Source organism: Panicum virgatum, chromosome 1N (genome assembly GCF_016808335.1).
Source record: "Panicum virgatum strain AP13 chromosome 1N, P.virgatum_v5, whole genome shotgun sequence".
Lineage (NCBI taxonomy): Eukaryota > Viridiplantae > Streptophyta > Magnoliopsida > Poales > Poaceae > Panicum > Panicum virgatum.
The window spans coordinates 13,691,480-13,717,450 of record NC_053145.1 but is presented as its reverse complement, the minus strand read 5'-3'; the positions used below and the strand labels follow the sequence as shown (position 1 = coordinate 13,717,450).

Sequence of the window (25,971 nt, the reverse complement as noted above, 5' to 3'; positions counted from 1 at the left end):
GGAGAGGGAGAGGAGAGGAGAGGGAAGGGCTGACAGGTGGGCCCCACCGCCATGTGGCGTCCACGTCACAAAAACCACCATCAAAACCACACGATAACCAAATATGACCGGTTTTGAGAGTTGAATGGCTACGGATGTATGATTTTGAAGTTGCATTGTCAAAACCGAACACAGTGGATTGTTGGAAGGCCAAAAATGAACTTTACTCCACAAATAAAGGCACTACCGATAAAATGATTGTTTGGTGAGGCGGGGTCAGCAGGCGAGGACACTGCACTGCTTCTTCAATTCGGTGCAGTGTCTACATAAAAAACCACGAATGATCAGGGCCGGTCCTCAGTTTTCGGGCCCACAGCGAGATTGGAGATGGGCCCCCTAAATAATAGTGACTATTAAAGTAATAATAATGATGCTGATAAATTTATATAGAAAATTTTGCCAATAAGCCGGTGCATCAAAAGCAAACAAATTCTTGCCAAACAGTTTATACATACATATTAGTATTATCTAAAAAACTTGTTCTAGCAATTCTAGATGTGAAGCCAGTCACGTTTAGTTTGTGAATCTTGGGCAAATTTTTTTGAGAACTTTTACAACACTAATTAGGATTATTAAATATAGACTAATTACAAAACTAATTACATGGATGAACTAGAAATTGCGAGGCAATCTATTAAGCCTAATTAATCTATCATTAGTATTGTTTACTGTAGCATGCCAATGTCTAATTATTGCATAATTAGGTTTATTAGATTCGCCTCGCGATTTCACATGGAGGTTATGGAATGGGTTTTGCCGGTTACCCACATTTAGTACTCCTAATTAGTGGTCAACCATTCGAAGTTACTGTAGTGCAGAAAAAATTTTGGGAACTAAACAGGCACCGGATCAACTCAAGGTATGACTTGAATTCTCATATAACAATATCAGCTTTGCAACTAGGTTTGTTTTTAGTTCTAGCTGTTATTTATGAATCGGCTCCATAGCCGATATGTGACAGAATCACCAAATTAAACAGTTTAATTAAGCGCAACTGCCGTCATTTGAACGCATCAGGCGCATTAACTTAATTAAGGATAACTTGACAGCCTGTTTCCCACAACCTGATCAAAACATCACCAGTAGTCTCGCATAACAGCGAGCGCAGACGGTACCAACATGATATAATTTTACAAAATAAATAACAACATAAATATTTACAAAAACATCTTTAAATTTAGAATTTACATACAATAAATGATAGCAGTGGAAGCGAATATAACATGAGAGAAGGGAGTTTGTTTGAGAACCAGTAAGACAAAACGACAACTACGAAAACATGAGGATGTCACATCAAGCCCATCGATGTGAATCCTGGTTAGCTTCTATACCTGAAATAAGGTAAACAACAAAACCCTGAGCAACTAATACTCAGCAAGACTTACCCGACTATGGGTATACTTAGCCCAATATCTAGACATGCAATGCTTTCTGGTTGGTAGTTTGTTTTGCCAAAAGACATCTAAGAGTGGATTCTTACTTTCAATATTTTAGCTTAAGGTTCTATATAGCTTAACCATCAGCTAATATTTGCATATCTAGAGCAAATATGATAGTATTAAATAACAATTCAGAGTAATCATATATCATCCATGTTCCATCTTATTATACTATGATGTGACCAAGAGATCAAGGCTCTCATATCCACGAGACACGGCGAATCGATCCGATTTAACCTTGCATAGTGAACCTAACCAACACGGCACGTATTAGCCCCGTCGGACTATACGAACCAACCATTCCCCTCCCTGCCTCAAACTACAGAATCGCCTCACCATCATATGGTCAGCCGAGCCCCATAGAGATCACCAAAAGTAAATACATGCATCCCCGTTTCTCTGCGACCACTCGACTACCGCAGGAGGTGAGTTGAAGTCCTGTACTTTCGAATCAGGGCAGTACTAGGCTTACCGGTTTCGACTACCTCCTACTCCCGGCATGCGGTTAGTACAATTCAATCCCCGATCAGTATATCCAATAACGGAATGGTCCTTAAGTGACATAGACGGGGCTAAGACACCCAGGAACCCTGTCCTGCTGCCATACCTATATCTCATCACCATTCTCCGTCCGGTCTCAAATTTCCATTCATTCCATCTTAAATATAATAACACATATAATAAAGTATAAAGACATCCTATATCTCGCGAGTAACCGAAAATTACTCGACTTCTACAACATCCTATATCTCGCGAGTTACAGGATATCACTCGACTTTTACCGAGATCTATTAAGCATAGCAGTGCTACCGACTTACACAAACTAGTATAAGGCCCAGGTAACCTAGGGATCATGCAACTAAGGTTCCAGATAATTCCTAAAAACATAATATACAAGTAATAAATATATAATGATTCATAATTTAAAATAGTAGGTCATGCACCGGGGTTTGCCTGGGGGTAACACTAAATCAGTGTTAGTATTAACAAGGCCTTGGGCCCTTCCGACCTTGGACCGGATCTTCACGAGTTCCTTCCTAATCCTGGGCTTCATCACGATCCATCCGTAAACGGTGTTCTTGATACGATTTCTATATGTATGCACATGAAATGCCAGTTAATCCATATGCAGACATGAATTTCAATTCATAAACGGGTATCAACCAAGGATAAATTAACTAACAAACTTCATACTCACATAACCATACAAAAGAATGAAACACACGTTTCTATATATTTGGTTAAGGGTTTTCCTAATTCAAATAACGTTAGCTCAACTTTGGACTCACAATTAACTTAATTATGTACGAAAAGAGAGTTATTAGCTAACATTTTTGACATATCTAAATCAAGGTTTGATTAGTCTCCCTTCTTATCCTAATATAATCTACCACGACTAGCACCTTAGGGAGATAAAAACTTAAAAACAAATACATAAAATACACCTATAAAGGAACAACAAATTAAACCCTAATTATTAAAAACAAAACAAACCAACTAAGTGAAAAATTAGAACAGAAATTAGTAGCAACAGTGCCTACATGCAAGAACACTATTAACATACTTTCCATAAATTGGATAGAATTTTACATGTAAACACATTATTTATTCCTATTCCCAATATACTAGTTTGGATACATTTTATAATCTCATACCAAATTATGTTTTCTGAACATGAAAAAATTTATAGTGAATTACTCATGGCTAAAGTAATCTACTGCATAAATTCCATAATTTTTAGGCTAACAGATCCATAAAAATTAATTATACAAGCCTAAGAACAACCTAAATTCTAGTAGGGGTAAAAATGACATTTCACTAGCATGGATATTTTTGTTCTATAGATTTGCTTCTAAATAATCCAACAAAATTAATCCTATATTTTTCACATTTTTATTTGATTTGATATGGAGTTTATAAGCTGTAATCGAATTCAAACAATAAAACAAAATCTCACCCCCCTAATCCACCCTGACCAGCGGGCCCCACTGGTTAGTGGGAGGGTGCGGCTTGCCCTGCCCAGGCGGCCACGCACGCCGTGGTCGCGGCGGCGCGGAAAGCAGCGGTCCAGGCGGGGCCTGCGCGTGCGCGCGGCCCTAGGCAGCGGCGAGGGCCCGCGACGGCTGTAGCACAGAGCAGGGGAGCGGCGGTGCAACTGGCGGCGGCGACGCGTGGGCGGAGCGGTGGCTTGTGCGGCGGGTTAGGGCGCGGCGCTGAGGGCGGCTGCGGCCCGCGGATGCGCGCGCAGGGGCTTGGGGCGGCCTGCGACAGCAGCAGCAGCAGAGCAAGGGAGCGGCGGCGGGCGCAGGACGGTGGCGCGCGGTGGCGCGGCCGTTCCGACCAGGACAGCGTCGGCCGGCGTCGGGGCGGCGCAGGACGACGACCAGCGTGGGCAGGCGGCCCTGGTGCGCGCGACAGCTTGGCGCGGGATCGCGCCAACGCGGCCCGCGGCGTGCGGCGGCGACAGGCGGGTAGGCCGGCGGCGGCATGGCCGCGTTTCGGCATCGGTGATGCAAGAATCGAAGGGGAAAAAGACAGGGGAGGTGCGCGTGCTCACCGGGGTGCCGTTTTCGCAGTTGGTGGGTGAGGAGGAGGGCCGTAGAAGCGGATCAACGAAAGGGGGCGGAGCTCTGTGCAGGCTCCAATGGCGGGCGGGTCTGGCAGGGTCGATTTCCGGCTGGGGAACGCTTGAGCGAGGGCGGTGGAGTGTGGGAGGGGATGCAGGAAGGGATGGCGCAGATGCTTGCCGAAGGAATCGAGCCGCGGAGGTCGGTGATGGTCGAGCGGCGGCTTGGGTCGAGCGGGAGTAAGAAGAATGGGAAGGGAACGAGAGGGCTCTGGTGACCGGGTTTGGGATGAGATCGTGAGCAATTTGGCAACCTCCAATGGGGAAGAGAGGAGAACGTCCTCGATGGCCGACGTGCAGCACGGAGGATGAGCTTCGGGAGGTCTCGTTCCTCCATACCGAGCTCTGTGCAAACAGGACGGGGCATGGCACTAACAATAGAGAGGATGACAGGCGGGTCCAGTGAGTAATACCAAATGAATTTCAATTTCTCTTTCCAAGCAATATTTTATAGAACAAAAGATCACCAAAAATCTTAAAGTAAATATCTTTGGTTGGATTCAATTATCATTATTATTTTTTTATCATGTATGATCAATACTACTGACCATGCTAACATATGATTAACGCTAACTACAAGTAATTTAACACCGGGGTTGTTACACGATAACTGTTGGGCTGATACCTCTTTTATAAAATTATTCGGGATCCTAGTCAATGTGTTCCTTATTATTGTTATTTACTGATTAATTTTTTTATTAATTGTAGATTAAATTGATTTTCACGCCGCGAACCTTGAAAACAGCGTGTAGACTTTGCAAGATTCATTGCAATTTTGTAGAAACACCTGTATTAATTGGAAGTACTAATTAAACGACAGGCATCACCCTAAATTCGAAGCGACGGATAGATCGAGTTTAATTTCGAGAGCATCAGCCGGACCACAGAGCCGATTTGCAGCATACTTAATGGTGTGTGATGTCATGACCATATTCCCAAGTACTTGTGTATGGTCTTTCTAAAAATTATTTAGGGCATGTACAACCCTATAGACAGCTACCGTCTGTAACTGTCTAAAACACCATACACAGACAACAATAAAGACAGCTTGTACAATAGGGTATCTATGAGTCTGTCTACAAGTTATTTAATACAAATATGGACAAATAACACAAGGTGATCAAACTTAAATTGGATCTTTGTATATCTTCTTGTTGCATGTATGAAATAATTCTTTGTGAACCAAATAAAATGAATTTGGCCATATGATGCACGTACCATTGGATTGTGCCACCTTGCTGCCTGCTTACCAGACTATGTACATGTTGTCGGTCAAAACCCACTGGCGAGTAGTGACAGACAACACGAAGAGCCGGGAGGCTGCCGGGGCGCTTGCTGGCACCGGTCCCTCGGTCAACGGCCCAGATCTTGGCACACGCCGATGTTTCCGGAGATGCAGGGCATGCCACCTGACCTATACCCGATCAGGAAGGTGCAAACGTGCTTTCGATGGTTTGCCTGCATGCACAAACACATGCAAACATTAGTCCGAGCCGTGATCAGCTCCCCGGGACGACTCTTGCATCGGTTTTAAAGAGCCGATCGAGTCCCGGTGTCAGATCAGATCTGCATATCTGGATGTTAATAGATAAAGCAAATAACTGCAAAAACTGCTTCAATTAGATCTAGTTAATTCAATCCACAATGGTAAAAGTTTCACTGCCAGATCGGAACATCCTACACGTAATTAGGCCTAACGAGCGTAATAGATAACCAAACTTTAACCAGAAAAGAGGCCTAAGAATAACCGAAAGCCGATTCCCAGATCAATCCCTATTAAGATCAGAGCAAAGCATCTAATACATCGCCGGATCATCCAACCCGTTTGCAAGGTCTAACCTAGCAGATATTAAGCCGATTCTTAAGTATAAGAACAAACCATAACAGATTAGATCTACTAGATAAAAAAGAAGCAGGGTGTTATCTCTATGCGACTAATTCCTATGCAACTAGAAATAGCGTAAGATTAATACATGATCACGCAGAGATAACATGATATTCGTAGATGATAAACAACAAGAGCATGATAGATCTACTAAAGGTCATGCTACGAATATCGGGATAACTAGCATTACTCGCCATAAAAAACGCTTCAGTACGAGTAATACCAAGGTAAAAGTAAGAACAATACTGCCCTAATCACAAGAAGTGATCAGGGTAGCATGACGCTTACTTGGATGAAACCCTAGGATTAGGGGTGGCGGTGCGTCGAGAATTGTTGTTGCGAGACGTGATGACATTTTTCCTTTACGAATGTCATAGGGTACATATTTATAGTCCGGAGACTTAGAAAACAATCTAAACTATCTCTAACTCAAACTGAACTTAAACCTAAAGGTACATGGCCCAGATGGCCCGAACGCCCACGCAGGAGCCGATTCGTAAGTCTTCTTTAATTTCTGCATTAAGCCCAACTCATTTGCGGCCCATTAATTAACCCTGTTAATTTATGACGATAAAAGTACCTCCCTCATTGAACATTATATATGTAATACGTGGCTGACCTCTCTTTTAAACATAATGTTGCGTTCAGTTGATGAAACACAAAAACGAAATGTTCACTAGAAAAGTTTAGTGAAGTTTTATCAGCAAACAAATTATATGGCACGGCTTTCTTCAGTTCACAAATCACAACTCAAAGCTAAAGTCCAGAAAACGTCAACTGCAATATCAGTAGCCTAATTTTTTTTATTTATTTTGCGCTGCCATATGTGCTCAATTAAATCCTCTCTTAGTTGAACATGGGCTGAGCGAGCACGAATAGCCGAATTTCTCCGCGGCACATCCATGAATACAGGATTAGGATTAGCAGAGGTACTCACTTCTGGTGGTAGCGCGGAGCCGATGGGCTTTTTACTAAGAGTAAAATGCATTGGGTCCTTAAACTAGTTGACCTGTTTTGTTTAGATCCATGAACTTCGAAAATACATTTTCAAGTCCACGATCTATTCAAGTGTGTCACTTGAGGTCCAAAATGACTTTGACCGGCGTTGACTGGTTATGTGGACAGCCACGTCTGATCCAACGTGGCCGTTGGCCACCACACGTGCTACACTGGCACAGCAGCTCGCCGCCATGGCCCTACGCACAGTAGGTCGCCGCCGCTGCTCGGCGCAATGCAACGGCCGTGCACGAGGGAGAGGGAAAAGGGGGAGGAAGCTGCCGCCCGACAAGGAGTCCGCGCCGCCCGCGCCGCCAGAGCTCTGGGAGCCGCTCGGGTCCGCGCCGAGCCGCGCACTGCCCACGCCGGGGCTGGAGCTCGCCCATCGCCTTGACGATGCGTGACAGCTATTGCGGCGCAGTGCGGTGGCGGCCTCGCTGTTCCCGGCGATGGCGAGGTCCGGCGTGGTGCGCATGAGCATCGCGGCAACGGGGCGAAGCCCAATTTACGGTTTTTGCGGCAGCGGCGTGAAGCAGAGAGAGCTGGCCGCTCGCATGGCGGCGCGGCGGCGAGCGCGTCGATGATGAGCTGCGTTCCGGCGAGCCTACGGCCGGAGCGGCGCCTTTAGCTATAGGAAGAGCACCGGCATGGCAAGGCGAATACGGTGCGTGCAAAAAGAGAGAGGAAGGAGGTCGGAGCTATGCCGACGGCGGTGAGGCGTGGGGTCGCCAGAGCTCAGCCAGTGGCGGCGATGGCGAAATCGCTGACTAGGTGTTCACCTGGGCTCAGCTTCGGCTTTCAGTGGCGCACAGAGATGGAGCGGGTGGTGGCGAAGCTCGATGGCGAGGAGAGGGAGAAAATTGCCGCGGCGGAGGCGGTTATCGCGGTGGCGCGGCAGGGAGCAGCGAGGAGGGAGCAGGGGATGGCGGCGTGGCCCCGTGGCGTGCGTGGTCGGAGGAGGGCGCGCCGGAGAAGGGATGAGGACGGAGGCCGGCTCAGCTCGCCGTCACCGCCGCGGAGCTTGAGGGGCGCAGAGCCGATGAGAGCTTGGCCGAGCTCCTGCTCCTTCGATACGCCGCCGTCGGGGAGGGAGAAGGCGTGGGGAGGGATGGGCCGGCGTCGTCGGGGGTGGGGCCCTACTCGTCCGCCTCCGCAAGGCCCGCCGTTGGGGGCCCTTGCTCCTCCGCGACCGCCTGTGCTTTCCCGGCGCCGCTCCATCGGTGGCCACCTGTGCTGGGGCGAACTCAGCCATGGCGCGGGCCTCCCGGAACTCGAGCCCTCGCCGGCGCACGGAGGAGAGGGAGCGGCGGAGCTCAAGCCCTCCACCGTCGTCGCGCGCTCCGCCGGCCAGCCCTGCTCCCCACGCCTTCTCCCTCCCCCAACAGCGGCGTATCGGAGGAGCAGGGGCCCCGGCCGAGCTCTCCTCGGCTCCGCGCCCCTCAAGCTCCGTGGCGGCGACGGCGAGTTGCACCGGCCTCCGTCCTCCCCCCTTCTCCTGCGCTCGGCCAGTGAGGCTCGCCATGCCCCCACACCGGCGCCCGTTCGCCCTCCTCCTCGCCGGCCTCCATAGGGCTGCCTCCTCGCCGCCGTTCTGCGCCCTGTGCCCGACCGGTGAGGCACACCGCACCACCGCACGACCCATGCGCACGCCATCCCAGCCCCGCTCTCCTCCCTCGCCGCCTCGCCGCTCGCCGGGCGAGCTGTGCCGTGCATGCCGTGCGTGGCCTTGGCACGCGCTTACCACGTAGGATTAGATGTGGCTGTCCACGTAACTAGTCAACACCGGTCAAAGGCATTTTGGACCTCAAGTGACACAATTGAACAGATCGTGGAACTAAAAATATATTTTCGAAGTTCATAGACCTAAACAGAACAGGTCAACTAGTTTAAAGACTCCAGTGCATTTTACTCTTTTACTAAATTGCCTTCTCCGAGACGGCATACGGACGGGCGTTGTACGTGCCCTTATCTAAGTACCATTTTCTTTGTTTACTAGAACGCCTCATCCCTGTATCTTGGGTCAACTCCAACATATATCCATCCCTCGTTAGGACTAGTTTGTATGTACATTGATGCCTATAGCTGCCCGGTTTTGAGCATTCATTGATGCCTATACCCTGCCAGCTGCTCATCACGTAGTGGAGATGAAAAGCACACAGATTCATTATTTTCATCGTCAGGTAGCACAAACCGAACTGTACTGAGTCGATGATCCATGCACATCGACGATCACTTGTCTCTGCGCTTGCAAGTCTTCTACCGCTTCTGCCTGCCAAGCGCCGCCGCCTTCCACTTGCCGGCGACCTCCTCCAGCATCTGCCAGGACGACCCCCCGGGCACGCACGCCCGCTGCAGCTCCCCGGCCCGGCGGCGCACGGTGCGCCCCTTCTCCTCCCCACCCATCACCTCCCGCACGGCCGCCGCGATCTCCTCGCGCGCGATGAGCCCGTCCGCCCGCGTCGCGCGCAGCCGCAGCGCCACGTTCTCCGACAGGAGCGCGGGCGCGGCGTTCGTGCTCTGCTCCGCGTACAGCGGCCACGCGACCATCGGCACGCCGGACGCCACGCTCTCCAGCGTCGAGTTCCAGCCGCAGTGCGACAGGAACGCCGCCGTCGCGGGGTGGGAGAGCACCGCACCTGCGGCGCCCACGCCGCCACGGCCGCTCGTCCGCTCCAAGAACCCCTCGGGAAGCCAGGCCAGCGGGTCGTCCTTGTCGTTACTGTGGGTGGTACCCGTGGCGAAAATCCCGTGTCCTGCTGTAATCATGGCGGAATTTTCTCCGTCCAGGCTTGGCATGCGCATGACCCAGAGGAACCTGTGCCCGCTGCCCTCCAGCCCGGCGGCGAGCTCGGCCGTCTGCTCCACGGACAGCGCGCCGGCGCTCCCAAAGGAGACGTACACCACGGATCCCGTTAGCTGGCGATCCAGCCAGTCCAAGCACGCCGACGCGTCATCTTCGTCGGAGCATGGACGGATGAGCGGCCCCACAGGGTAAACAGGCGGGAACGTACCTTGCTCCACCGCCTGTTTGAACTCCTCCACGCTGCCGGGCTCCATCTCGTGGAAGGAGTTCACCAGGAAGCCGTCGGCCGCGCGGTACCGGCGGCCCTCCTCGATGACGTGCGCGTAGATCGGTTCCTTGCTGTTCTTGAAATTGTCTGTGTAGTCCTCGCGGCGCAGCAGCACGCCCCCGGGAAGCCGGAGAACGTCCGGGAGGTCACGGTACTCGCCGGTGTTGGAATTATTGACCTCGGTCAAGATCTAATTGGGACGAAAGGTCCAATCCTAATCCAATACTAATTCCTGTTAGTTGACTTTGATCGGGAGGCAAACTCAGCCCATTTAAGAGCCCGGCCCCAAGCCTACAGCACTATATAACCAATGGAAGACCCCTGGTTTTCCCTAAGTGCGATTACTCATGAGATTAGCCGTCAAGGTTAGCGTATTCCTAACCTAACCGATCTCTAAGGTGCTGGAAGGCTTGGAAGCGCGGTGTCCCTCGATCTGCATCGATATCCATCCTGTTCTACTTCATCTACATCAAGATCTTCAATAACAGAGGCATCCGTGATGGCTATGAATTCTGGTTAGTCATTAAGTAATTAATTCCGCATTAAGATTGATTAGTGATCATGATTAGACTAAGCTATGATCATGTTTATGCTTAATTAGTTCTAACATTCGGTATCAAGAGCCTTCTTAGTTCTATCATGATCCTAATATCACGAGTCATTATATTCTGAGCCTCTGTTGGATCTATTCATGCACGATTCATTTTCTAAGCCATGTTTATGCCTCTGTTGTTTGTCGGTTTTTGATGCAAAAAAAAGAGTTGTGCAGATTAGATCCTATTGCACAACAAGTCCGAATCATGTTTTAAGATGCAATCAGTTTATGCAGTGATGATTTCGCATGCAATTAGATCTAAATCTTATTTAATTAAGGCTCTGCATGCGTCATTAGATCTAAAACATGCCTAATTCAGTTTCTGATCACGTAATTAGATTCAATCTAATTCGGTTTGGTTAAGTTTTAATTAAATCTTGATCTGTTTATGAGTTAAGTACCGGATTAGATGCAATCATGCCTAAGTAATGCATCAGATTAAGTTAATGTCATGATTAAGTTAAGTAACTAAGGTTAGGGTTCACTTTTGCTTACTGTTTTACCCAAATTAGCCCACTGTTAAGGTTTATTCCGCAAATTAAAGCCAAACTCATGAGATTCGTTGCATCAGTTAGCAATGAGAAGGAGGGGAATAGACAAATTTCAGATCGAATCAAGAAATTCCCAAATTTCATGAACCCTAACCCTTTCCGAGGTGAGCATCAGTGGCTTACCTGTCGCTTACCACTAATCGACGGAGCAGCGCGTGGCATCTTGATCCGCCGCGCGTGGTCGCCGAAAGAGGCATCCAGTGGAGCCCCTCGACGGTATGTCGCGCGACTAGTTCGCACGGCACGCTGGCGAGAGGGCCCACGGGGCGCCATGGCGGCCGAGTTCTAGTGCGGCGCATTAGGAGGCGGGCTCTCGAGGCCTGCGCGCATCCAGGCCGACCCGTGGCGGCAGGCGGCGCCGTGCCGCATGAGTAGCCGGGGCGGCGCATGGCACTCGCTGGCACCCACGCCGGGGCTCACGAGTGGCGGCAGGCGGGGCCCGCGTGTGAGGCAGCCGCAGGCGACCTGCCGCACCCACGCGCGGCCAGCGGCGACGCCAGAGCTATGTCTTAAGTTTTGAATCTTTAAAGGTTCCAGTTTCAAGCTTAAGTGATTTTCCATCACAGTAAGCTATGTATTAGATTAATAAGAAATGCATGAATTATTTTTGTGCTCTAAGATTAAATAATGCATCACTTGCATTATTGTTCCCATAAGTACTTGCACTATCAGCACATTAAAACATTTGGAATTTTTTCCACTCGTGCTGATTCTAAGTCATAAGATTATGATATGGACTAAATATTATTATTTGGTTTTACCATTTCAGATGCTAGCTACATGAAGGCTATTAAGAAATTTAATGGCATTGACTTTCCTTTATGGAAGAAGATGATAGAAGGCATTCTCGAGTTTCTAGAGCTTGATTATGTGCTCTATACAGTCAAGTCATTTCCTCCTACTTCTGGCATTGAGGACTATGATGAGAAGATGTATGAGTATCACTTCAAATTAGAGCAATGGGAGAAGGATAATAAGCTTGCCAAAGAATCATTAAGTGTTCAATCTCCGATGGCATAAGGGAAGTTTTTGATGATGATGAGGACAAGACTGCTTGTAGCTTTCTCTATTTAATTGAGATGAGTTATAGGCAAGTCTGTGTAAGTTACCTCATCAATAGATTAACCACTGCACGTTATAATGGGCATGGTGGATTGGCAAAACATATACATTATATGTTGGACATAGCTTATGAGATTAAGATTTTTGGAATTAATCTCTCCGACTCATGTGTGGAGCATTATATTAATCAATCTATAAGAGATCCATGAGGTCGGGGGAGTTTTTCTTAGAATTAGTTGATAGAAATAAGTTGAGGTTCATACAGTAGAGAGCTTCATTTAGAATTAGTTAGTAGATTCAACTTTTAGTTTGATGATATCAATGTACTTATTGATGAAACTTTTGTTTCTGCATTAATGAGTATATTTCTCTAAGTTAAGTTATTATCTTTTATATCATCGAGTTTTAAGTTATTATTATTGTTTCTCTACAAGAGAAATTTTCATTTTTTTTATCATGAATATTTTAACATGTGAGAATTAGATTAGATAAGTTAAGTGATGAGACTTTGTCGAATATGTGGCACACTCACGTTTGGACCACAAATTCGAAGGGGAGAGTGGAATGCCTCATCAATTCATAAGATGCTCCAATTAATAAAGCTAGTAAACAATTGCTCTTGTAAGATACATTTATTATAAATCTCTCCGTAATATTTCATTGTTCATAAGCTCATGGGCAAAATTAAGTATAAAGTTACTAGCTGGTGCTTATACACCAATATACTATGACATGCCTCTAAATAAATGGAACCAATGGGAAAATTTATTTAGAGTAAACTTGTAATTAAATCTGACCACCGTTGTTTTAATTATGAGTTTCAGCTAAGTTTCGCTTGTTTTCCCCACCGGTGATGCAAGTTGTTACTTATTGCGTGATTATAATCAGACCAACATAGGGTTATTATCATGCGCTTATTTGTATTTCATTGTATATAATTACTAAGTTAGTTTAAGAGAAATTTTATCATGCTAAGACATGATTATTCAAATACCATTGTGATGAGAAAGCCAATTGTCTCAAATAAGTGTGATTTTATTCTTTATTCTGGCCACCGCTGGGTACGGGATAATTTTCACAGGTCCTGTTGTTCTATCCATTTTCTGGCCACCGCTGTTGTGGATTAGTTCAATTTGGATCAGAGATGATTGAAGTATGGTTGTGTTCATGATTCTGGCCACCGCTGTTTTGTGAACATTTAATTATAGCTTTGCTACTCTAGTTCATTAACTAGACACCGCTGGGGTGGACTAGGATAGCAAAGAAAGCTGATCAGTGGTATAGTTTCTTGGCGTGCCAAGATAAATAGTAAAAGAGCTACCATTGTGAATTATTTCAGATAAGTTTAAGAGATAAATAGTAAAAGAGCTACCATTGTGAATTATTTCAGATAAGTTTAAGGGCCGACACTTCTAATATTCTGATTATTCAGAATTCAATGGAAGCTCACAAAGAAGGAAGGAAATAGAGAAGAAAATCTTAATGAGATATAGGATAAGTTTTCTCTATATCAATGACTTGAGATGATATATATATATATATATATATATATATATATATATATATATATATATATGTGTGTGTGTGTGTGTGTGTGTGTGTGTGTGTGTGTGTGTGTGTGTGTGTGTTTTGACATATATATCGTGCCATAAGTATTTCTCTAATTTTCTTCCAAACTCTGTTGAGGAGATACGTAATGTTTAATGATAATTTAAGTTTTGGGCACAAAAGTAATAGTCTCAGTTATTTTAAAATTAATGGATGTGAATTTTGAACAATTCATATCATGGCAATTTTCTGATGGAGTCAAGGCAATAGGCTGTAATGGGTCTACAAGTTTTGTAAAGTGATTCCAAAGGAAACTAAGATGCTAAGTTCATGGGTAACTATGATTCATTTTATAAAGTAAAGGTGGATTAATAATTATCCTGATACTATAAGGTGAATATTTTCTCCATAAGCTGACTAAAGTAATAATGCGTTCCTAGTTTCTGGGGAGCATGATACTAAGACAGGACCATAGTGAGTATTGGGATTTGTCACTAAAGGGCGTATATTAAGAAAGACTCTAAAGTGACAACATGTGAATGCAGACACAGCCATGCCTGTTTTGTTTGCGTGATATAGCAAATTTCGTTATAAGAATAAGATAAATAGAAAGACGTTCCTAAGGTTTCAGTTTCAAAGCTCTATGCTAAGTCATATAAGTAATTGGCTTAGCATAACAAGCCGGAATGCTTGACAAAACTTTATTAGTTTCAGTCTAGAGGGGTCCACTGAAAAAATGTTAAAAAATAGAAACACCATAATAACATGCTTATTTAATTAAGGTACTATTCAGACAAGATTTTGTAAGAGTGTGTGGATATAAATGTGCACAATTAGTTTTATGTCTTTCACTCTTACATATATGAGCAATTCTGCATAAAGCTCTAAAACAAGATTGGCATAATTAAGGCCAATTTTGTATAGCATGTTTTAGGCAGACATGTGCAATATATATATATTCCGGTAATATTAATGTATTAACATTAGTTTTTAATCAATGTCGTTTAATAACAGTATTCCCTTAAAGTAACAACTTTTGGTTAATGGTGTCAAGCTCATTGATATTTAAACTATTATGTTGTGAATAAAGGGTTCCAGGATCAAGTCATATTAATGCATTAAATAAAATTGCTAGCAATATGACTAATTAAGGGTTTTATCTCTTATCATACTTTCGCGAAAATTAGCATGGATTTGATGATAAACCTGAAATGTGATTCTGGATAAGGTCGAATAATTAAACTCCCAAAATAAGTTAAGTAAGTGTTCTATCGAGGTACTGTAGTGGACTTTGGTTAATGGTGTCCTGGTATTTCTGTAATGTTTGCGAATGACTCATTTGCTGGGTTTTGCTATGGCATTGACTGTGAATATAAGGTGAACAAAAGTTTAAGTTTAAGATTAAGATTGTTCGAATAAGTGGGAGATTATTAATCCATGTGTATCCAACTTCACGTGATCAATGTTTTGAACATTATAAAGAATAAGTTGTTGACCTTCAGTCAAGGGGGAGAATGTTGGAATTATTAACGTCGGTCAAGATCTAATTGCGCCGAAAGGCCCAATCCTAATCCAATACTAATCCCTGTTAGTTGTCTTTGATCGGGAGGCAAACTCAGCCCATTTAAAGGCCCAGCCCCAAACCTACAGCACTATATAACCAAGGGAAGACCCCTGGTTTTCCCTAAGCGTGATTACTCACGAGATTAGCCGTCAAGGTTAGCGTATTCCTAACCTAACCAATATCTAAGGTGCTGGAAGGCTTAAGCGCGGTGTCCCTCGATCTGCATCGACATCCATCTTGTTCTACTTCATCTACATCAAGATCTTCAACAACAGAGGCACTGTGATGGCTATGAATTCTGGTTAGTCATTAAGTAATTAATTCCGCATTAAGATTAATTAGTGATCATGATTAGACTAAGCTAAAATCCTGTTTATGGTTAATTAGTTCTAACAGCCGGAAGCAGCCCCATCGTTGAGCTCCACAGCGTTGCGCATGAGGGCGAGCACGCTGAGGTTGCTGGGCGAGAAGATGTAGGCCGGGACGCCGAGCTCGGCGGCGAGGGGCAGCAACGTGGAGCCGAAGAAGTCCGGCACCAGCACGGCGAGCGGGGCGGCGGAGGTGATGTCGCGGAGCAGGGCACGGAGGTGCGGGATGGAGATGGGCACGGAGGTCCCGATGTGGGCGTCAGAGAGGAGGTCGTCGAGGGCGACGGCGGGGAGAGCGACGGCGGAGACTTGGGTGGCGCTGAGGGACGAAAGGACGGCGGAGTGGGCGTTCGGCGCCGATTGGTCGGTGAAGGTGACGAGCGTGGCGGTGAGGCTGTGGTGCGCGACGAGCCGCCGAGCGAGCTCGGTCATCGGGATGAGGTGGCCGGTGCCGGGGCTGGCGACCAGCATGACGTGCGGCCGCGGCGAGACAGCGACCGTGCTAGCCGACGACTCCATTGGCGAACCAGTGTGGGCGGGTGATGCTAGCTTTACCTGATGCTCCGATAGATCCCGCATTTGTACAAGAGGCAGCGACACGCGCGCAGAACGCTCTCGCATTAGCTCTACACGTAGAACCTCCCGTATGAGTCCCACCTTATCTCATCGCCCCACATCCGCATCGTCTTCCTCCGCCCGTCTTCTTCCTCGCCTCCCCATATCCGCATGCCTTCCTCCTCGTCTGCAGGCCCGTACCTAGGATTTCAAGGCGCTGGTACGAAATTCTCCTAATGGGCCCTATACCAAAAAATTATAGATTACCAAAATTTAGAGTACTACTCCCTCTGTTTCGAAAAAAAATGTTGTTTTGGTTTTCTATGCGATAATTTTTATTATGCATCTGGATATATATTATATAGGTGCATAATAAATTTATGTGATTCTTTTTTACAATATTAAGAACTACTATAAGCATGTTACTATCAGAAAATCAAAACTTCATGACAATGCCCTATTTTTGTGACCAAACCGTCAATAAATTAATTATTTTTTGTGAAGATGCTTTAGAACCCGTCACGGAATCTAATTTTCATGAAGATGCGACACACACCATCACAAAAGTTTACTGATTCCGTGATATAGTTGTGTAAACCGTCATGAAAATTAGGTGTTCCCATCATGAAAAAAGTTTTAGGCCAATCAAATTGTGCCATGTGGTAGATGATCTAAATGAAGAACATATAAAGAGCTAGCTTATTTTTTATCCAGAATTAAAACTTGTAACTGGTATTTCTTCATCATTAAGATTCCAATTTTGATTATTTTTCTTTCTGATTTTTTTTCTAAAATCATGCACTTTCAATAGATAGACTTTTTAATATTGATTGCTATTTGTGGTTTTGTTTTTCGTATGGCTTGTTTTCTTAGAGAACAAAAAAAATGTTTTTGCATATAGCAATTGCTAATGTAACTAAACATTTTCCATTATTATGGTCAATGTAAGGTTGTGTCCAAATTTGAGGTTCATATGAGTTCAAAAAAGTTTTGTGGTATTCAAATATTAAAGATTGACTTTAGTTATAGAAAATTATGTGAGATATGTATCCTTTTATAAATAATATATACTTGCACTTTATTCAAATTATTTAAATTTTTTTAGCAAGCTTATGAACCAATAACATGTTACCACATCAATTTCTAGCATTTTTTTGAGCAGAGCCACGAGCAGGCGCGGCAGCCTGCGGCGGCATGCGGCAGCGAGGGTAGTGCCGCCGGGTCCTCGCGCCCGCGGCCGCATCGCCTGGCCTACTCCCTGCCGGCGGTGCTCCTCTCCTCAATCCCGCTCCGGAGGACGACGACGCCAGCCGCGCCCCCTTCAGCTGCCACTACTACAGAATATATCATCGCAAACGCCCTATATCACCGCTGGTTCGTAATACGATCGGGCGGTGATGCTCTCGAGAACATCACCGCCGGGTCGTATTACGAACCGGCGGTGATATATTAACATCACCGCCGGGTTGTAATATGACCCGGCGGTGATGTGTTCTCCACCTATTTTTTCATTCTCACCTCCCTCCCTCGTGGCGCCGCCCTCCTCCCCATTCCCATTCCCCTTCCTCCTCCCGCGCCCTCCCATGGCGGCGGCGCCGGCCCTCCGCCCCGTCCTCGTCCCGCGCCCTCCCATGGCAGCGGCGGCTGGCCCTCCGCCTAATCCTCCCTCCTCCCACGCCCTCCCATGGCGGCAACGCCCGGCCCTCCACCCCCTCCTCCTCCCTCCACCCTCCTCCCGCCCCCTCCCGGACCTCGCGCTGCCGCACGGCCGCCGCCAGGGCCGCGGCTGGCATTGGGTGAGGCCGCTGCGGTCAGCATGGCCGTTGCGGGATGCCGTCGGGCCGTGCTCCGGGATGCCGCTCCCTTCTCGCTGGCCGGAGGCCTCTCCTACCTGACCCGCTACCTCTGCGCTATTCCCTCCTTGCCTGAACCCGCTTCCATCGGCAAAGGGATTCCAGCAGTACAAGATTTAGTCATTCTCCCACTTCAATTCAAGGTATTTTTCTGAATGTTTCTCCCTCTTCAATCTCTCTGAACCTTCACTTCAGTAGGTATAGATTTGGGCTGTCGCTCGTCGCATATGGGCAATGAATCACATATGGGCAAGGCTTTGTTACAACGTAACTGAATTTAGCGTTGAACTTTTAGGCAATGAATCGCATATGGGCAATGAATCTGCTGGTATCGAAAGAATGATATCAATTGTTTAATGTTGCGAGTAGCTCATAGTGATCTATTAGATTATCAGTTTTTTAACACCTTTCACATGGTCAGTTAAGGGTTTTGAAGGCTCAATGCGTGCCTCATTCGAATTTCTTTTTTTCAAGAGCACAGAAGGGCTCTTGAGCCAAGTGAACTTTTAGGAGTCAATATTTCTCCAGCGCAGGTAATCCCACGATCACTGGTATTTCCAGTGAGTATAGTCACTTGCCTTTCCTTGACTGATTCTTGAAAGCAAAATGCAGATTCTGATTTTGGCAGATGAATCTGTAGAAGATTCAGCAATCCAAGCTGACTTGGGGTTGCTTGCTACGTTACTGCTGATCAGAGATATTCAGGTTTATTTCTTGAACAGAGAATGCTTTTAACTTATCACATATTTATGGATTTAACTTGTTACTGATATCATCTCGAGATCACATGGAATCATCTTTGATGTGCTATTTTAAATTCTGTGCTTTCTTTCCTAATGTTAAATAAACTCTTCAAAAGAACTGAAGATTGTTCTGTCATTTTCTCAATTACTACAGGTGAAACGGCTTCCATACAGGGAAGCGATGGTTTCACATGTTCCTCGAGGGACCTTTTCTGAAGGTTCTTGGATAGGGGACATGCAACAAGCATATGACAAATCTGTCATAATCAGCGAGATTTTGGACCCAAGGACAAAAAATTTGTTGCCAATGTCAAGAATTATTGACTATGTCCTTTCAAATTCGTGGGTATGGCATTGGCAGTGGTTGCAGAAGATAGGCAGATAATTGATGTCTTGGAGGAGCTATTTGCCGAACAGGTATGATTCTTGAAACTGGTAGTTTCATATTCAATCGCTCTTCACTGAACTAGAAATTTACCTTTGAAAATTATGGTTCTGCATTCAATCAGATACCCATATACATTTTGATTCCCTAACATATATATGCCAGTAGTGTTAGAGCACTATATCGTTAATTTGAGGAGAGAACGGTAATGATTGAAGAACTTTTTTTTTCAAAAATTGTGGTGATACCTTGCCATTGTTGTTATAAAGGAAAGCATGTCGATTATTCTTATAAAAAACTATGCATGGTTATGCACTGTTGTTTGCTAACAATAGACTCATTTGTTACGACTAAGGGCGCAGTAGGAAAAGCTGTGGAATTTCTCTTGGAAACTCCAAACCATCATGCATTTTCGAACAAAACTAGAAGCCTATAACACTATAACGTCATCCATTTCTAAATGGAGGAAGTATAATTTTTTTGGTTGTTTGGAAATATGATTCCTCGCATGTTTTTTGGTTCTTTTCACTATGTATATACCTGAAACGACTTTCTTGTTCATTTATGTGACAACGTATGTTTGTTTATTTTTTGAAAATGTGCAGTTGCATGAAACCGAGGGTGCGGAGACTGGATGCAGCTAGCTTAGATTGAGATAAAAGGAAGTATTGTGATCAGGTATTAAGCAGTGGCAATTGCAACTATAATGAAACCAGCATTCAGTCTGTCCATAAGATAGAAAGGGCACGCATAGAGAGAGTATTCCACTTCATATTTTCTTTGTGATACTTAGCACTGACAGCAAGTACTGCTCTTTAATGTTTAGCACTGTTATCTACATAGAACTTTATCAGTATGGTTTATGCCGATTTCAGCAATTACTAAGTGAGATCAAGTAGGTTCGTTTACAACTCTGCCTATGAGGCCTCTATATGTGTGAGCAGACCAGTTTCTGGTACAGAGCTAGAAGGCATGAGGGATAGCGATGCTCATCTACTATATATGTTGTACAAATGATGCAATATTATTATATGAAAATATTTTTTTGATGGGAAAAAGGTCTTCACCGCCGGTTCGTGTCTTCAACCGGCGGTGTTGATGTCTCCATCACCAATGGTTCCAGATACGAACCGGCAGTGATGGGTGCACATCACCAACGGTTCTGGAACCGGCGGTGATGACCCCGCTATCATCAACGACTTAAATCCAACGGTACCCAAAACCATTGGTGATATACTTTTAGAACCGGCGGTGATAGGGGTGGCTGTAGTAGTGTGCAGTCTTCACCATGGAGGAACAGGAGCTTGCCGCCGACCTGCCCCAATAATAAGCCCTCTCTTCCAGCCCGAATCGGGCGGATCCATGGCCTCGAGGCCCCCTAGATCAGATCTTTGTGCAGTCGTGCTCACGATTTTGCATTAGGACAAGTGAAATTGTTGGCTCGAGTTCCTGTAAGATTGGCAACAGCCAGCAGGTATGTGATTGTGCATTTTTTCTTTTATGGAAAATTGTGATTGTGCACTCTAGAATTAAATAAACCTGTTCTAACAAATAGAATCAAGAAGATGGCTATGAATCAGATATTGCTTTAATATTAAATTTCAGGCAGTTCCGGGATGTGCTAGGTAGCACTTAGACATAACAGAAAAATGGAGGGAATTATGATAACCGAAACATGGGGCAAGAGTGCTGCAAAAGTATTGTTTCAATAATAAGTGCGGAAGCGATAACTTAAAAATCCAAAACCAAATCACAAGATCACACAAAACGAGAACGACAACGAGGCACGATGTTGTTTAACGAGGTTCGGCAATGTGCCCACATCCTCGGGACATGACTATGGGCGCTCCTCCCCATAAACAGCAGCTACACCGACATCCGGGCACCATCGCGACCACGCCGCCGCCCACCCCAGCCGCCAAGTCGTCTCACGGTTACACGGTAGTACCCTCATATTTATGGGCTCTAGGGAATAAAATACAACCCAAACTCTATTCCTAACCTACCAAATTACAGCTCAACTCTAGTCGTAACCGAACTGTACACATATACGACACATATCCAACAAACTCCACCTTGGCGAATATGCACGCCACCTTGAAGCCGTCCATGCTCGAACCTCCGTGTACCAGACTTAAGTTGTCTCCCTTTGCTCTCACTTAGAACAGGCCGACGAGGCCAATCCCGCCGCCTTGTCGACCTTCGGACAGAACATGGCCACTGTTGCAATGCTATCCGTGACTCCACCTTCAACAACGCTTCCCATCATTTTGTATTGGCGTGCACTTGACTTCTCACCAACCATGGCTGTCTTGCCTTCCCGCATGACTCTCAAGGTCTTCTTATCAGGCGCCGCTTGATACAGCCATCCTTCATCATGCAATAACTAAAGCGAAATTAGATTCCTCCATAGCCCCGGCAAATGCTTCACACCCTTAAGTAGCATCTCACGTCCATCACACATCTTGAATTTGATATCACCCACTCCTATGATACGATAACTCGAATCATCTCCCAAGTTAGCAAGACCACCATCCTTCTCAATGTATGATGAGAACCACTCCTTCTTTGGTGTTGAATGAAACGAGCTAGCTGAGTCCAACAGCTACGCTTCACAAGACTTTTGACTTGATATTGTGAGAACATCACCATCGCTATCCAAGTCGTCCTACTTTATGGCAATCACCACACTTGCGGTTCCTCCGCCCTTCTTCAGTTCCGGACACTTATCCTTTTTATGTCCCCATCCATTGCACTTATAGCACTGCGGTCCCTTCTTCTTCCTATTGTCCTTCTTATCTTCAGCATCGTGATCACCCCTGACTACAAAAGCACCTCCAGAAGGATTTTCAGATAAATTGTTCTTCCTCCTTTGCTCATGACCGAGTAAAGCTGTAAAAATTTCATCCACCTTAACATCCTCCTTGCCATATGTCAGTGTAGTAATCAAGTGCTCATAAGACCCCGACAACGAACACAGAAGAATAATAGCCCTGTCTTCATCATCAATCTTCACATCGACCTTCCTAAGATAATCAATTAATTGATTGAAGATATTAATATGCTCTGCAAGATCTGACCCCTCCTGCATCAAGCCCATACAATTTCTGTTTCAGGTACAACTTTCGGGTCAATGTCTTGAACATAAACTACTCTTCCAACTTGTCCCAAATTTTCTTCGGCGATGTTTTATCCATGACATGGTACATGATCTGATATGAGAGAGACAATCTTATAGTAGCACATGCTTGCGCCTGCATCTCCTCCCACTTATTATCATCCACCTTCATCGGCTTCTTCTCGCTGAGGGCCCTCGAGATACCCTGCTGAGCCAACAGGTCCTGCACTCTCGTCTGCCACAGCCCAAAGTTTCCGGTACCATCAAACCTCGCCACCTCAAATTTGGAAGCCATCAACACCATATGCCTGTTGCTATAGATTGCCGAAAGAACCTTCGACTATATGCACCGTACGCCGCCTGCGCACTACTTGCACACTCGTCGATGAGAACGCTGCCCGCGTGCTCCTTCCTCGCGCCCTCGCCTGGACGCTCTGCCGTGCACTGCCTGTGCACTACCTGCAGCTCACGAGCCTCGTCGACCTCCACGTCCGTCGCACACGAACGATGCCGATCCGCTCGAGCGCCGCCTCCTGTTTGCCTTCAACCGCGCAAGCTTTGGTCAACAAATAGCTTGGTTGCTTCCTGTGCAATCCCGTGTTCTCAGTTGATTATATGGAGACAAGATGGCCGGCCAAGTTCAAACAGAAACAGACTCCACTTGCCATTTCCTTTTCTATTCCGAACATATTTCCAGCTATCCCTTCCTTTGCTTGTTACGCAGGATTATTTTTCTTTCCTGTGATTCAAGTCATGCACGTGTGATCTGCCTGCGCCTAAAACTAGCCATGCATCATGGGGCCCACCCTGTGGCCTATCTTTTATGACTGAAAGCCCGTCGCGCTCGAGGCCACAGAGGCCCTCCAGGTCAGCACGGAAAATATCGGCCGTCGGATCGCGATCCGACGGTCAGGAATAGATAGGGACGTAAATTTTGTAAAAAACCCTGAGCTTTGTCAAAATGAACACGGAGTCCATCAATTTAATGGGAAACCCCTCGGACTTCGTGGAGCCTTACTTAAAAAAAAAACCTAAACTTTTAGTAATCGTGGCGTACTTCGTGAATTTTGTAAAAAAAACCCTGGACTTTGTTAAAATGATTCTAAAGTCCATCAATTTTATGAAAAACCCCTTGAACTTTTCAGTAATCGACCGGTACTCCGTCGACGCCAAATTTATCAAATAACCACCGCAGTCTACCAATTTTACGAAACCCCCCGGACTTTTTGCAGTTCAATTTATTAAAATAAAACTGAACTGGAGGGCATATTTCTGCGCGGCAACGCCGCGCAATGTTCTAGTTTCCTCATGAAGTCGGAGTCCCAATTCACTTCATGCACCTGTGAACATCCATGCACCATGGGGCCCACGCTGTGGCCAATTTCCTTTTGAAGTCAGAGTCCTAATCATGGCCGGTTTCCTATCCATGAATGCGAGCATGCAATCTTCTCCTTGCCTGATCTCCATCGGCCCCTACTGACTCATTATCGTGCACGCCACCAGCTGCAGCACGCCCCTGTAGCACACACACCACCATGGTGCCTCCTTCCTTGGGCTAGATCACAAGCGACCATGCATTAGACATCTCTGGCCTGACCGCTCCGGCACACGCCCTCCTGCCCGCCTACGCGTGCCTCGTGGCCGTGCCCTAGGGAGCACCACAACTGCCTCACATCTCGCTCCGGGCCGCCACCTGCAACTTCACAATCACGTAACCTAAAACAAACCGTCTCCATTAACATGCCTGAGTCCACCATGGCTTTCCCCACCATCGTTGCTACTCCACCTTGAGTCTGTAACGACCAAGCCGATCTCGATCGACCATCTGTCAATCTGATCGCGAGCTGAAGCCGCCGCAGCCTACAACCGCTATCAGCCCGATCTCCACGTCTGGATGCATCCCTGTTGATTATAGCTCATTGGACGGTTCGAGCCACCCGTCCGATGTGTCCAACACCACTGATCGAGTAGTCGATCGCCGCTATGCTCCACCTTGCGCCCTGTCCCTCCCAGATAGCCTGTGGGACCATGCGCGGTGTGGAACATGCCCATCGCACCTCCTCGTGGATTTTCTCTCTGAATCTGGCTTTGATACCACTTAGCTTTGATACCACTTATTAGAGTGCGCAGCGGAATCCGGCCCGGCCCGCTATACCAGCCCGGCTCGCTACACCCATGAGTTGGCGCCCTACCAAGTCTCAGGTCCACCGGAGCCCAACCAACCAAGACCTCGGGCGTAACTCAACCCAAAAGACTAGCCTGATGGAGGGTTACCCCACCTTATATATTGGACTCCCCCATCATCAATTTCTGATGGGACACTAAATCTCACAATCTTCCTTATCACACATCAGACCCAACTCTTCCATCACAAACAACCAATGTGATCTCCCAAAAGATTTTCTCCAGGCCCCGAGTCCAACTCTCCAGCCACACACAACCCGTGCGACCTTTCGGAGACGTTCACGAGCTCCCCCCGTCACCATGTACCCCGGAGATATTCCAGATTTTCTAGCCTTCGGCTCTGATACCACTTTGTTAGAATAATAAGCGCGAAAGCGATAACCCAAGAACGCAAAATCAAATCACAAGATCACACAAAACGAGAACGACATCGAGGCGCGATATTTTTTAATGAGATTCGGCGATGTGCCTACATTCTCAGGTCATGACAACCGGGCGCTCCTCCTCATAAACAACAGCTACACCGGCATCCGGGCACTACCGCGGTCACACAGCTGCCCACACCAGCCGCCAAGTCGTCTCACTGTTACACGTAGTGCCTTCATATTTATGGGCTCTATGGATACAAAGTACGACCCAAACTCTATCCCTAACCTATCAAATTATAACTCAACTCCAGTCGTAACCGAATTGTGCACATATTTGACACATATCCAATAAGCATGAGTTCAATTGCTGAGCCCTTCTATAGTAAAGATTCATAATAATGTTTGCAAACACTGCTGGCCTAGTTATATATAAGCATGCAGCACATTGGTAAAAGGCCTACATTTTTTTTTACTTTGAATTCATGGCATTGTGAACCAAGCATGCATGCTTCAGTCTTGTTACAACATTAATTTATGTGCTTTTATAGACGTTTATATTTCTAGGTTCCTATCTCATATGTCTTGAAACATTTTGTACATGCATGCCTAACTTTGTAGGCATTAACAAATGTATTAGTATACCGGGAAGTGTTTCAGGCTCCAGTAACAGGTATTCAATGAAGAAACAAAAAAAAAATTCATGATCGACTACACGCTATCAAGCTCTCTCATTTGATATCACAATATGTAACAGCAACTGTTAGTGCTGTTTTTTATCAATGACTTTTTGTGAAACACGATTTATCGATGGCTAGTAGTTGGCATATTTAGTAAGGACAAGTCAGGTAGCTTTTATATCAAGATGCTTTATCTATACCTTCACCGCGTTGTATCTACATTGTTGTTAGTTGAGAATAGGTCTCTCCTCACTGTGTCTATATGATAACTTGCCTCTTTTTAGTTGGATCATTTTAATTGCCACCTTTTCTGTCTTATGCAAGCCACTAACAACTTGAATATA

General features: G+C 45.9%; 1 protein-coding gene and 1 long non-coding RNA gene across 2 annotated transcripts; one reads left to right on the top strand and one right to left on the bottom strand.

The window, feature by feature from the left end:
* Positions 1-8,956: 8,956 nt before the first annotated feature.
* LOC120655235 (hydroquinone glucosyltransferase-like) lies at positions 8,957-16,902 on the bottom strand. Its single transcript, XM_039932981.1, has 2 exons — positions 15,779-16,902; positions 8,957-10,220 (listed from the first exon to the last, which is right to left on the bottom strand). Exons 1-2 carry the CDS (start codon positions 16,363-16,365, stop codon positions 9,242-9,244), a joined length of 1,566 nt encoding a protein of 521 aa, XP_039788915.1. The 5' UTR covers positions 16,366-16,902; the 3' UTR covers positions 8,957-9,241.
* Positions 16,903-18,061: 1,159 nt separating this feature from the next.
* LOC120655236 lies at positions 18,062-20,327 on the top strand. The gene is made up of 5 exons (XR_005667380.1): positions 18,062-18,295; positions 18,574-18,685; positions 18,765-18,857; positions 19,050-19,312; positions 19,886-20,327. It is a non-coding gene; the product is annotated as an uncharacterized LOC120655236 (long non-coding RNA).
* The last annotated feature ends 5,644 nt before the right edge of the window (positions 20,328-25,971 follow it).